The sequence below is a fragment of the Eurytemora carolleeae genome, unplaced genomic scaffold (genome assembly GCF_000591075.1).
Source record: "Eurytemora carolleeae unplaced genomic scaffold, Eaff_2.0 scaffold2025, whole genome shotgun sequence".
Taxonomy (NCBI): domain Eukaryota; kingdom Metazoa; phylum Arthropoda; class Copepoda; order Calanoida; family Temoridae; genus Eurytemora; species Eurytemora carolleeae.
Window position 1 is genome coordinate 13,042 of NW_019402125.1, and position 14,128 is coordinate 27,169.

Consider the following 14,128-nt stretch of genomic DNA (forward strand, 5'->3'; position numbering starts at 1 on the left):
GGATAGTAGGATAGTAGGATAGTAGGATAGTAGGATAGCAGAATAGTAGTAGAGTAGTAGAATAGTTGGATAGATTGATAGTAGAATAATTGGATAGATTGATAAGATAAGATAAGATGAGTAGAATAGATGGATAGAAAAAATGGAGATTTATTTAAAAAGAGATTTTAACGCTCCAAAAAGCAGTATCGTAAATTAGTATTCACCTCGAGATAGGTCCGTGGTACCAGGAATGTTTTTCAAGTGAGTTGACCGGGGTCACATAGTTGCTGGGCACCCAGCCAACACTCCCATGCACGCTGTGCGCTTCGCACCACTCTCCAGATTTGTTGTACGAGAGGATTCGAACCTGAAAATTATACATTTTTAATATATTTATCTAAAATAACCTGTCGGTTTACTTTTCTGTTTGATTGTCTGTAGTAGTTGCACGAAACGTCAAAAAGCATTTAAGTCAAGTAAAATTGGTCTATAATATGCCTGTGTTCATATCAAGATTCTTTAGGTTTTATACCCTTCTGTCTTAACATGCTTTTCAATCGTCCACTTTTCGTTGCAACTGTTTTTATGCAATTAAAGGGACTGTAAACGAAATTTCAAGTAGCCCTCCTAGAAAATCCTAGAAAAACGACAATATATTCCACATTATTTATCAGATTAAGGTTTCAAAGGTACCGTTGTGAATCGGGCATTGCCATCTTTGTATCAAGGGTTACTTGAAATTCGCTAACAGTCCCTTTAAAGGGTTTCCTATTTCCATAAATAAAAAAAATAGTTGGACATCTTAGTTAATCTAAAATAATGTAATTTTCAAATTCTAGTTTTAAAAAATTTTCAGTTCGTACATCATTGAACAAAAACAATAAAATATTTCGAAGATTACCTGCATATCTGTGAATGTGTGTGTGGAGGTGGGAGAATGTGTTTGTGTGTCTGTGAATGTGTTTGTGTGTGTATGTTTGTGTGTCTGTGTGTGTATGTTTGTGTGTGAGCTCAAAATCATGTTCGTGTGTGAACTATTAATTTGATTTATATTGTCGTTACACACATACACTAACAACACACAATAAGGAAGAAAAAAACTAAGTCAAAACACATTTAAAGAGACTGTAAGCGTAATTTACGTGACCCTCCTTGCCAAGATGTCCGATTTACAACGGTACCCCTAAAAGCTTTGTCTGATCAAGTATAAATTAGATATCCATGTTTTTGTTTCTTTAAATTGTTTATTTTCATTAGTGGTTTCTTGTGGTTAAGAAACAGTGAAGCAAAAATATGAGCAAATGCACTGATAAAAGACAAAAACACAGAAGTAAAACAAATTTATGCAACATAAAGGGAATGTTAACGCAATTTCAAGTCAATCTCCTTTTCAACAATTACAGTGTAAACATGCTGGATTTACAACAGAACCTTATAAACTTTTGTCTCGACTGTCCTTGTTATTCTTTAGATTTGCGTTTTTGCAGCACAGGATGAAAAAATTTACCGAATTTATCCCTTTGTAAGAAAAAAAACTACGATTTCTTTTCATTTTTACTTAAATAAACATTAATAAAGGACAATTTTATAAATCAGGAATTCAGATCTTAAAATAAAGGATTTTATAAAATTACCTTTCTACGAAGATAAAATGGCACTTGAGCAAAACTGTAAATAAATCGGGTCTTTACACACACAGAAGATAAAAACAGAATTTTGCAAACACACTTGAAGGTTAAGTGTTTAAGTACATAACAGAAGGCTATGGATACATAAACGAATAACCATGTTTATTAAAAAACATTGTTTATTAATAAACTATGAAACCCTTAGCCTGCACTGATTAATGTTATAGCACGCACCTATGACCCTTTAGTAAAAGTAAATTTAACCTAAAATCTAACTGCGTCAACCTTGTTGAACCGGCTAGTCCTATCGAGTTTCTGCTTTATTTACCCCATGTCCGGGCGATACAGTACAAACTGGGATCGGAAAGGTTGACCCGGCTCGGAAATTCAATTGTACTACGGCTGCCCGTGATAGTTAAATAGGTAATAGATAGATAGAAAAATAGAAATGCAAAGAATGTATAAACAGATAAAAAAAAATATATATATATATAAATGAAGTGCACAGATAGAAAGAAAGATAGATAGATAAATAACTAAATAAAATAAAAGTGTATACAGATAGATAGATACTAAATTTATAAATAAAGTGTGTATAGACAGATAGATAGACAGATAGATTAGAGGATATATCTGTGATAGAACAGGGATAGGAAATGGGAAGATGAAAGGCCATGAAGTTTATAATGATAGGATAGGATAGATAGATACAAATAAAGTGATAGATAGCTTGATAGATAGATAATATAAAGTGATAGATAGAGAAATAGATAGATAAAAACATAACAAAAACAAAAAACTAACTAACAAGCGATCAACCATATTCCGTAGATTGGTATATATAAAATGATAGATAGCTTGATAGATAGAAGACCTAAAAATATGTGTAAAACAAGATAGCTTATGTACGCAAAATCGCCAAGAATTGTACAGTCTGCGAACTCATACTTCTAGGGGTCGAAGTGTACTTCAATGATAAGCGGGGTGGGTTGTTGTTTTATTGGATTTCATAATTATTAAACCACTCAGGAGTGGATTTTATTTTGAGAATATCAAATTATTTCCCTGAGCAATATATCATATTGACGAGAACTGAAGAAGGACATGAGAAGGAATAAACTAACTTAAATTTCTTCACCAAGATAAGGATACAGTATACTCAATGACATAAGAACAGCCAATGTTCACAACCGACCTAGTTAATCTATATAATAGGAATATCTTTAAAACATCTCTGTACATTTATATCTTTCAAGATGAAAAATGTCGTCTTATGCGCAATCTATCTTTATCTATGGGGATGACAAGATTTTGTTTTTATATATAACAATCACATTATTTTGCTGAAATATCAATTTTAAATCTCATTCTCTTGTTTTCCATTCCAGGTGTAAATTCTATTTTAGCTCCTCAAGAGGTTGGATGTTGGATGGTTTCTTTTTAAAAAGAGTCTGTAAGCGTAAATGCAAGTGACCCTCCATGGAAAAATAGCAATCTCCGATTTACAACGGTACCCTTTACTATAGTTTCAGTAGAAGTAAATATTTCCATTTACTGTTAGTGCCGATATAAGAATTTAAAATTGGATAATGATATAGATAGAAAGACAGATGTTACCGCCATACTTTTTCTATTGGTTCAGAATAAACACCAAACACATGACTGAACCCTGATTGGATCAGGCGCTAATGGACTCGGCATACTAGAGTGTTGAAACCTTAATCTGATCAAAAATGTGGAAGATACTGTCCTTTTTCTGACTTAAAAATTGTTTATTTCTGTGAATTTATCTATTGTTTCTTATAAGCAAGAAATGTGCAAGTCCCTTTCACAGAGAAGCCGCATATGAAAATAAACAGTTCAAATATACATAATATGGATATCTAATTCATACTCTATTCTAATTCATCAGATTAAGGTTTCAAGGGTACCTTTGTAAATCGGTCATTGCTATCTTTCCATGGAATTGGAGAGTGACTTAAAAATACGTTTTCGCCACCTTTAAGGCTACAGAAGTACTAGTTTGAAGGTGTGAAAATGGGAAAAAATAAATTCCGAAATTATAAAATAGACTGCCTTATATTTGGAAAGCCTTGTAAGGCCTACACTGACATTAATTGGAGCTATATGCCTGACATATAATGACATTGATTGCTGCAATCAAATTTAAAATTCGAATATTTAAAATATAACTTAAATTTTCTAATCTCTAAATATGTGCAACCTAATTGTGTAAAAACTTAAATAATATGATCTAACAGATCTCGTGGTTTGAAATATCCAAGATCTTCACCATTGGGAGGCAAAGATATAGGGATTAGGAAATCAGAGTGTGTGGCAAAGACTCAATTTCTTGACGTTAAATATTGAAAAAAAGCAAGAGTACCAACACTTAAAAAATCGGCATATAAATACAAATGGACGGTGGCGTCACCTACAGGGTTACAAAGAATGATACATTACCGGCGACCTGAAACTTGTCAAATATATCACCTGAGGCCGAATTTAAAGAATTTGAGCCGCGGCTCAAATATGGTTGGTTCCACTTAAAATCGTATTCATTGCTTCAAGATTTAGGCCGGCGTTCAACCGAAACCGGTTTTTGGCGGATTTAGGACGCGGCTCAGATTCATTAAATTCGGACACTGAAGATTTAATTCAGTTTCTGTATTAAATATTGTCTTTTAATGGCATATTAATAATTAAATATTGTCTTTTAATGGCATATTAATAATTAAATGATATTGCAAAGAAAGTTTACTGCTGCAGGAAACCTTTAATTTAAGAATAAAAACTAAAGACGTTTCTAAAGTCTCATTCTGTGTGGGTACCCCTGGGGTACTAACGACCATTGGAAGACGACAGAAAATAGAAGAATGTAATGCTATTGTTGTCAATAAATGGTTTAACATGAACCCAACAAGATTTATGAAATTACCTGAAAACACACTGACAAATTGGAAACCAGGCAAATTACATCTCTAGCTAATGGAAAAATGTTTAATTTCCGAACATGTGATAAGGTTTCTATAATAACTTAGAGGACACCTAAAAGCCATTAGAAAATAGTCTGTCGAGTTACCACATTATTTCAGGGTTCTTTTCTTACTGACATAGAAATTAAATGTTTTGTAAACGATAAACCTACTTTTTTACATTTCAATTTAAAGCTGTTGACGGAATTTTAAGTGACCTTCCGATACCCTTTAAATGAAATATATTATACAATATCAACTATATACGAATGCGTAGAAAAAATAATCTATGATTATAGGTTGTAATATCTGAATGATTTGTTTGGAATTAAATTGATTTTTTACGATCCGAGTGGAATATTGCACGTTTCTGAATTTGTATGGACGCTACGTTATTCTCTTAATAGACGCAACAGATAGAAATAAGATTAGTAGCAATCACCATCGAATATTTTTCGACGTACGCCTACACCACCTTTAATTTTTTGCGAACACTCCCTTTTATGGTATCTTCAGAATTTTAGCCGGAAGCTTTTTTTAAGTCATAATTATTTAACACTTTGAAGGTATGTTTTAACTGTCATTAGCTGTTGGGCGTTTGCCACTAAGGTGATTAGAAATTAATAATAATCTCAACTCAACATTAACTAATTAAAAATAGTCAGTGTTGCATCATGTTTATTCAATATTCAGGGGTGTATAGTTTCGTTTTATAACATGTTTACATTTTATAAGAAAAAATATAAAAATAACATTAATGGAATTTTTGAAATAATTCAAGTGACCCTCGGGCATGTCTGATTTACACAACGGTGTTAAATTCTGACAATTTCCTCCATTGTTTCTTTGGCAAAAAAAAATTCACTTATGTAGAAAAACAACAGCTGAAAATAATCTNAAAAGGAAGAAAAGGAGGCATTGAAGAGGGATAAAAAGAATTGTGAACATTTGGTGCACAGGGGTGCAACATAGAGGCGGGAGGGGTAGTAGGGGCCTAAGTAGAAGAGGGGGGGACATGTCCGATTCACAGCTGTACCCATAAAAGCTCCGCCTAGTCAAGAATGAATGAGATGTTTTTCACTTTGAAAATGGATTTGTTCCGCCTTTCAGAGAGATATTCGGATTTCTACAACAGAAACAATAGAGGAATTTGTGAGATTTCACAACTTTTTTAACAAAAATAAATGATTGATTGAATTATACCATCGGCGATAAGATTAGGAATTGCCGAAAGATACAAAGATAGAAGCATTAAATAAATCCTTGAAAAAGTTTATTATACTCGCATATGGTTTTTCAATTCTTAAATTGTATTTTTTAATTGATTTATATCCACATCGAAATCTAAGATAAATTTACACAAATAAAAAACATTTGTTGCAAAGTTTTGAAAAAAGATAGTTTTCAACTGTAGTTTCTTTAAAAATAAACTTAAGGATTTATGCAGTTTTTAGACAAGGAAGAGAAGTGACATAATAGTTTTCATTTCAAAATCAACAAACCGCACTATCTTACTCATTGTTACTCAGATCAAGGTTTAAAGGGTACCGTTGTGACTTTATATATTTAGAGGGTCTTTTTTTCGTTTTGGTTTCTCTGTGAGAGCGACTTTCTTGGAGTAATTATCAGAATTAATCACTTTTTGAGTCAGGAAAACGACGGTATCTTCCACATTATTGATCAGATCAAGGTTTCAAGGGTTCCGTTGTAAATCAGGCATTGCCATCTTCGCATGGCGGCTCACTTCAAATTGCGTATACAGTCCCATTAAGCTTTGGCTCAAATATGCAAACCCTCCCTTTAAGATTTAAGTTGATGATAGAATTTTGATTTAAATTCAAGATGGAGGTTAGACGTTACAACAACATATTGATGATATCCTGGTATTTTCATCTAACATCTGACAGACAGACAGATAGATATATAAAGAGATAGATAGATATACAAGGTACTACAAAGGTACTCCAATGGAACTCCAAAGGTACTCCAATGGAACTCCAATGGAACTCCAATGGAACTCCAATGTAACTCCAATGGCACTCCAATGGAACTTCAATGGTACACCAATAAAGATGATTTCTTAAATTTATTCCCAGACTCAAGTTTCAAGAATGTGTGATAAAACAAACAGTGAAACAGACAGAAAATCAAGATACTGACAGATAAAGATAAAGACAGATAGATAGATAGATAGATAGATGAATAGAATAATAGTTAGAGATATATAGTTAGATGTACAAGATAGACAGATAGACAAAAAGACAGACAGAGAGAAAGATAGGTAGATAGTAAGATAGATAGATATACAGAAAGAAAAGTGGTACTCCGATGGTACTCCGATGGTACTCCGATGGTACTCCAATTTCAATGGTACTTCAAAAAAGATGATTTCTTAGATCTATTCCCAGACTCAAGTTTCAAGGATGTGAAGTGAATCAGAGGAACAAACTAAGATTACTAAGAGTAAATATGAACAATGAATGTACATTTTATAACAATAATAATCAACTTCAATTCCATTCTTTAACATTTTCTCAAACAGCTGATAGTTTTAGGCTAGGGCCTAATTCATTAATTTTCTATTTTGTGTCAAATTGGATATAAAATTACAGACTCATTGTTTATAAAACAAAATCATTAGTCTTTCAGTATTGTCAGTTCAGTTAAATTCTAAAAAAAATGTTTATTACTTTCGCTTTTTATGTATTTTCTCAGAAATATTATTTTTTAATTTTTTTAACAAGTTTTTTCTTTTTTATTAATTCGAATACATGGTTGTAATTCCGATTATTTACTTTGTTCATTTCAGTAATTTTTGACAATTTGTCCTGATATCCTGAATGTCCTCAATGTCCTGAATGTACAAATGGTACAAATGGTCCAAAATGGTCCAAAATGCCCTTAAAGTCCAAAAAGGCCTATATGTCCTATGTAGGCTAAAATGTCCAAAATTTCGAAAATGTTATTTATGTCCAAATAATTCTACATTTTTGTCCTATTTGTCTGATTTTGTCTTATTTTGTCTAAATTGTCCAAATTGTCCAAATTGTCCAAATTGTCCAAATTGTCCAAATTGTCCAAATTGTCCAAATTGTTCAAAATGTTCAAATTATCCAAATTGTCCTAACTGTCCTTATTGTCCAAATTGTCCAAATTGTCCAAATTGTCCAAATTATCCAAAATGTCCTATCTGTCCTTATTGTCCAAATTGTCCTAATTGTCCATTTCAAGTTCTCAAAATTCTGTATTTCTTAAATGTCCTAAAATGGGTAAAAAAATCTAATAATAAGTGTCATATATGTCTAAATTGTTCTACGTTTTTGTCCTATTAATCCTAATTGAAAAAAATGTATCTTAACATATATTTGTCGAATGTGTCCTGTTTGTCCTTATTGAAAAATTGGTCTAAAATATCTTAAGATGAACTTGTGAAGCTACCTGTTCTTAAGAATAAGCTGGTTCTCCCCCCCCCCCGCGCGGAGAAGAAATCACTAAATTTGTCTATCTATCCCTTATGTTCTAATTGTCGTTAATATCCAAATTGTCCATAATGTCCAGATTGTCCTAATTGTCCAAACTGCATTTTAAGTCCTAAATATTCTATCTGTCTCAAATATCCAAAAAGGGTAAAAAAGGTCCAATATGTCTAAATTTTCGAAAATGTTATACTTGTAAAATTTGTCCTATTTGTCCTATTTGTATTATTTGTATTATTTGTATTATTTGTCTTATTTGTCCTATTTGTCCTATTTGTCCTATTTGTCCTATTTGTCCTATTTGTCCTATTTGTCCTATTTGTCCTATTTGTCCTATTTGTCCTATTTGTCTTATTTGTCTTATTTGTACTATTTGTCTTATTTGTCCTATTTGTCCTATTAGTCTTATTTGTCCTATTAGTCTTATTTTTCCTATTAGTCTTATTTGTCCTATTTATCTTATTTGTCCTATTTTTCTTATATGTCCTGTTTGTCCTATTTGTCCTATTTGTCCTATTTGTCCTATTTGTCCTATTTGTCCTATTTGTCCTACTTGTCCTATTTGTCTTATTTGTCCTATTTGTCCAAATTGTCCTATTTATTGTATTATTTGTCTTATTGGTCTTATTTGTCCAAATTGTCCTAATTGTCCTTATTATCCTATTTGTCTTATTTGTCCTATTTGTCTTATTTTTACAAATTGTCAATCAAATATGTCAAAAACATCTTCGAGATAAACTCGTCCTACCTGTTCCCCCTTCTTAAGACTAAGCTGGTTTTCCCCACCGGAGAAGAAATCATAGAGAGCAACAAACAGTTGAGGATCCTCTTCACCATCTCCATCTACCTCCAGACCTACCAATAGATTCTCCCTACTCGTCCATCTAGATTAGATAGATAGATAGATAGATAGATAGATAGATAGATAGATAGATAGATAGATAGATAGATAGATAGATAGATAGATAAAAATAGAAACATGTTAACAGATAGATAGATAGATAGATAGATAGATAAAAATAGAAATATATTAACAGATAGAAAGATAGATAGATAAAAGTAGAAATATATTAACAGATAGATAGATAGATAGATAAGAATAGAAACATAATGTTAACAGATAGATAGATAGATAAATGGATTAAAACATTGAGTGGAGTTTTTATGTAAAGTATTCAACAGATTTATTGTATTATTGCATGGGTCAACTTTATCGCTCTGTATTAAACTGTTCTGTATTGTACGATATTGTCTATATTTTTTTTAAAGATTTTAATATTTAAACATGTTAAGTTTAAAATTTAACGTTCTATATGTTAGTTTACGTTCTTGACATATAGTTGACAATTTTTTATTTTTTATTTTATTTTAAGTTTTTTTTAAATTTTAGATTTTTTTAGATTGATTAGTTTCGTTTTAGTCTAAATTTTAATGTTCTGCCTGTATTGTACTTATCTTTCTGTATTGCACTGTTCTGTCTANTAAATGAATAAATGAATAAATGAATAAATGAATAAATGAATAAATGAATAAATGAATAAATGAATAAATGAATAAATGAATAAATGAATAAATGAATAAATGAATAAATGAATAAATGAATAAATGAATAAATGAATAAATGAATAAATGAATAAATGAATAAATGAATAAATGAATAAATGAATAAATGAATAAATGAATAAATGAATAAATGAATAAATGAATAAATGAATAAATGAATAAATGAATAAATGAATAAATGAATAAATGAATAAATGAATAAATGAATAAATGAATAAATGAATAAATGAATAAATGAATAAATGAATAAATGAATAAATGAATAAATGAATAAATGAATAAATGAATAAATGAATAAATGAATAAATGAATAAATGAATAAATGAATAAATGAATAAATGAATAAATGAATAAATGAATAAATGAATAAATGAATAAATGAATAAATGAATAAATGAATAAAAGGGTGAATGAATGAATGAATGAATGAATGAATGAATGAATAAATAGATTAATAAATCAATTAATAAATCAAAGAATCAACATTAGAATGAAAAAAAAGGATAAAATTAACGAATTAATTACAATGAAAGAATGAATGAATGAATATTAGAATATTAGAATACTAGAAAGAAATGAATAAAATGAATGAAATAATGGGTAGAACAGTGAATAAAATAAAAAGTTTACCCGGTAGAAGATGGAACATCAGGCAGAGGTCTGTGTTGTAACAAGGCTTCTAAAATTAAATCAAAATTAAACAAATTTTAGAAATCTAAAAAATTAATAATATCTATATTATTATATAATAAATATACTTAAATACATATCATAAGTGTATACATTTAAGTTCCAGTTTAATTGAAGGTTTGAAGATTGGTTCTGACCCATAAAACATTTTCGAAATTAAACATCTTAAAGTTAAACATTTTGAATTATAGACATTATGAGTAAAAAATAACAAATATCAGACATGAGACACTATTAGACAAAGAAATTTGACACTTAAAGCAACAGACACAGACTTACAGAAAATGTCTAGCACAGACACAAGTAGAAACACAAATATTAGACACAGACATGAAGACAACCTACCTATGCCTGAAAGACCTCACCCCGGCCTTGAAAATGACGCGAAGGCATGAGAATATGTTAATAACATAGAACCTACAGATCACTTGTCAACTTTTTCTAGAGATTCACAATTTCTAGATAATTAGATACTCGGATTAACAGTTTTACAGAGATTACTGTGAGTGAGTGAGTGAGTGAGTGAGTGAGTGAGTGAGTGAGTGAGTGAGTGAATATATGAATAGTGAATGTTCAAGGTGTATGTGAACAAGATAAAATCAATGTTCAAAGATAAAATTCCTTAAATTTTCGAATAGTCCCTAATCCAAAACCAATATATATATGCACGAATTAGAATTGGTTTTAGAACAAAAAGAATTGGATGCAGATGATAGATTTCTATTTAAATACAATCAAAAGTTTCTTCAGTGCCAGCCATCCCAACCCATCTCTCATATTCACATAGCCGACCATAAATCATGTTTTGTTTCAATGCATATTTAATTTCTTCTACCCTGCTTCATTTTTATTCTTGGAAATTTTTTTTTGAAATCTAAAGCTCCAACTTTTTTTAATATGTAAACTTAAATGTGATTTTTATGGATTAGAAAAATGAGGTTTGTTGCCAAGTCCTCAAGATTAGGCTGAACAGATTCCTAAAATTTGAATGTGATTTTATGGATTAGAAAAATGAGGTTTGTTGCTAAGTTCTCAAGATGAGGCTGAACAAATTCCTAAAATTCCCACACTTAATGGCGTTACACTTTCCTTCACACTCAACTTAACCAATCAGTGCAAACAGTTCAAACCTTTTTTCTTCTGTTTCACTTTAGTTCTCCGCTCCCGGAGCCGACTAGTGCCCGGATGCAGGATTATATTATCACAGTCGGAGCTCCGGTCAGCCGTATGACTCCGGAAACCGGTTTCCGTCAGCAGGATTTCCTGCTTGCCGCGCAGAAGACCGGCCATTGTAAAACTAATGGTTGATGAGTTGGTTTTTTTAATCCTGGTTCTTGGACGAGGTCTTGAGGACCTTTGGAGGCTGGAAGAGGTATCCGCATGTGGAGATGGTGTTCCATATTCTGCAGATTTTAAATCTAATAAAGTAAGTGACAGATAATAACAAAAAAAAATCCTATAAATTAATTTTGACATTTAATATTTCTTTATTTTAAGTTAAAAATCTGATTCCTGAAGACCCACAGCCAGAAGAGGAACTGTAACCAGGATCAATTTGGTTGTAGCTGAGGTCATGTTGCTTACTATTGAGGTTATTGTGGTCATCTGCATGGAGGTTAATACGATCAAAGCTGAGGTTACCATACTCATCATTGAGGCCAAAATTCTGATTGTAGGCCCCTGAAGATGGTGAAGCATGACTTGATGGAGTAGTTAGACTACTCCCAAGGGTAAGACAAGAAGAAGTTCCACTTGTATTTGACTGCTGACGGGAATGGATAACCTCGGTTCCTCTGGATGGAGGCCTTTGGATTTCCTGTTTCTGAAGAAGATCTTCAGCTCGTTGCCTCCAAACCTCTTCATGCGTACACCGGTCTTGGAAGCAACAAATATCACAGAACACATCCTCATCCTTCTCCTTCTTATCCTCCTCTATAGATTCTTTAACTTTCTGGGCGGGTTTCACCTCTGGAGTTACCCAGAACTGCTCTTGATCCGCATAACGCACTTTTCGCACCCTCTTCTTTGGCGCTTCAACCTTCTGCTTGATCTCGACCTTCTTCAGTCGATTCTTCTTTGGTTTAAGCACAATCACCCCTCTGTCCAGCTTCTGTTGTCTGGAAAGCCTGGGAGGTGGAGGAGGGGATCGATAAAATACATCTCTATCTATCCGGGGAGGTAGGAGAGGAGTGCTGTTGTCAAGAACGGTAGAGGCGGGAATACACCATATTCGCATTCTGAACACCATTTCAATGTTTTTATTAGTATTTAAATGCTTCTTAACTAAATGCTTCTTATCTTACTGACAAATGACCTGTCCAAATATTTTATACATTTGGCCAATCATTCAATTTATTAATCTATTCAAATACCAGTCTATGTATTCATCTTGAATGTCTCTCTACCCCCCCCCCTCCCTCGATATGTTTTGCACCTATCCCACATCTATTCCTAAACACTCTAGTATCTATTTATGGAAATTTGGAGGTGTGTAGATTGGATTGGATCGGAGATTAAGCTCTGAAAAGGCCAAACTATCCATATTGAGGAATAAGGACAGGGCTGCCAATATTTTCTAAACTGGGTCTGCATCACAGTATAAATTTAAATATTCCTTATTTTGCTAAATGTAATAGACAATTGTATTCATAAATATCTAATCCAAAACAGAATACAATAGCAGTCAATTTAAGCAAATTTAAAATCGTGTTTTATTCTGAAATTCTTAATTTTTTTTCAAAAGGAACTTCCAACAAATAATCATATTTATCCCTAACTTTAGCCATATTGAGATATCTAAATGACTAATCAAACAATTAAAATATACACATTTCACATTAAGATCGACCTAGATAACGCAAGAAAGAATGTTGAATCATTATCAAAAAACATTTTTTTTATAAATTAACACAATTATGTTTATAAACTTAAAAAAATATATAAACATGTCAAAAATTCAGAAAAACACAGAGAAAAAACATTAAACGACACTAAAAATGCCAAATATCGGACAACCAAAAAAAAAATTTTGGGGAATCTTTCTTTTTTTAAAACAAGTTTTGTATTATATTAATGAGGGCATTTACCTATGTTTGATAAATAAGTTATTAATGAGACACATATCAGATACATTAATTAAAATTTATTAATATTGGATGACTTGAAGTAACTGCCAATTAATGTATTTAAAAATATAATATTTGAAGATTAGTTTTTTTTAAATGAATTTTTTTTTTAAATCTGAATTTGAGTTAAAGAATGCAAATACGCCGATAAAATTTTGATAGAATGATAGAATTTTAAAATAAAACAAACATACTTAAAAATGCCTATTTTAGAATCGGAAAAAAAGAATCAATTTTAATCGGGCGTGCCAATCTATATATTAGTCACTATCATTTCGGTAGAAGTAAATATTACCATTTACTGATAGCGCCGATTAAAGGATTCATAACTTTGATTGGATAATGAGATAGATAGAAAGACAGATGTTACTGCCATACTATTTCTATTGGTTCAAAATAAACATCAAACACATGACTGAACCCTGATCAGGCGCTAATGGACTCGGCATACAGGCGTGTAGTGATCCACTTGAAATTACGTACACAGGCCCTTCAAAAGTACATTTAAAAAAGTTTGATTAAAATTGTTATTTGTGAATACAAGGTTACATGGCTCTATTGCAGTTTAAAGCATACACTTGATCTCATCTAAGCTTCCATTGTGGAAACCTAACCTCACGAGGGGAGGAAGGGGAGGGGAGGAGGGGGAGGGGAGGAAGGAGGGGAGAAAGGGGGGTTTGGAGAGGGTA

The 14,128-nt window shown here is 31.6% G+C and overlaps 1 protein-coding gene across 1 annotated transcript in view; it reads right to left on the minus strand.

Moving 5' to 3' along the window:
• LOC111717929 (tyrosine-protein kinase Abl) overlaps window positions 1-12,550 on the minus strand; it is a gene marked incomplete at its 3' end in the record, with an annotated part of 19,055 nt that extends 6,505 nt beyond the window's left edge. Inside the window, 5 exon segments of the mRNA XM_023493398.1 lie at window positions 207-349; window positions 8,810-8,945; window positions 10,255-10,303; window positions 11,445-11,717; window positions 11,827-12,550. Coding sequence (XP_023349166.1) covers window positions 207-349; window positions 8,810-8,945; window positions 10,255-10,303; window positions 11,445-11,717; window positions 11,827-12,550 — 1,325 coding nt within the window.
• Window positions 12,551-14,128: the final 1,578 nt, after the last annotated feature.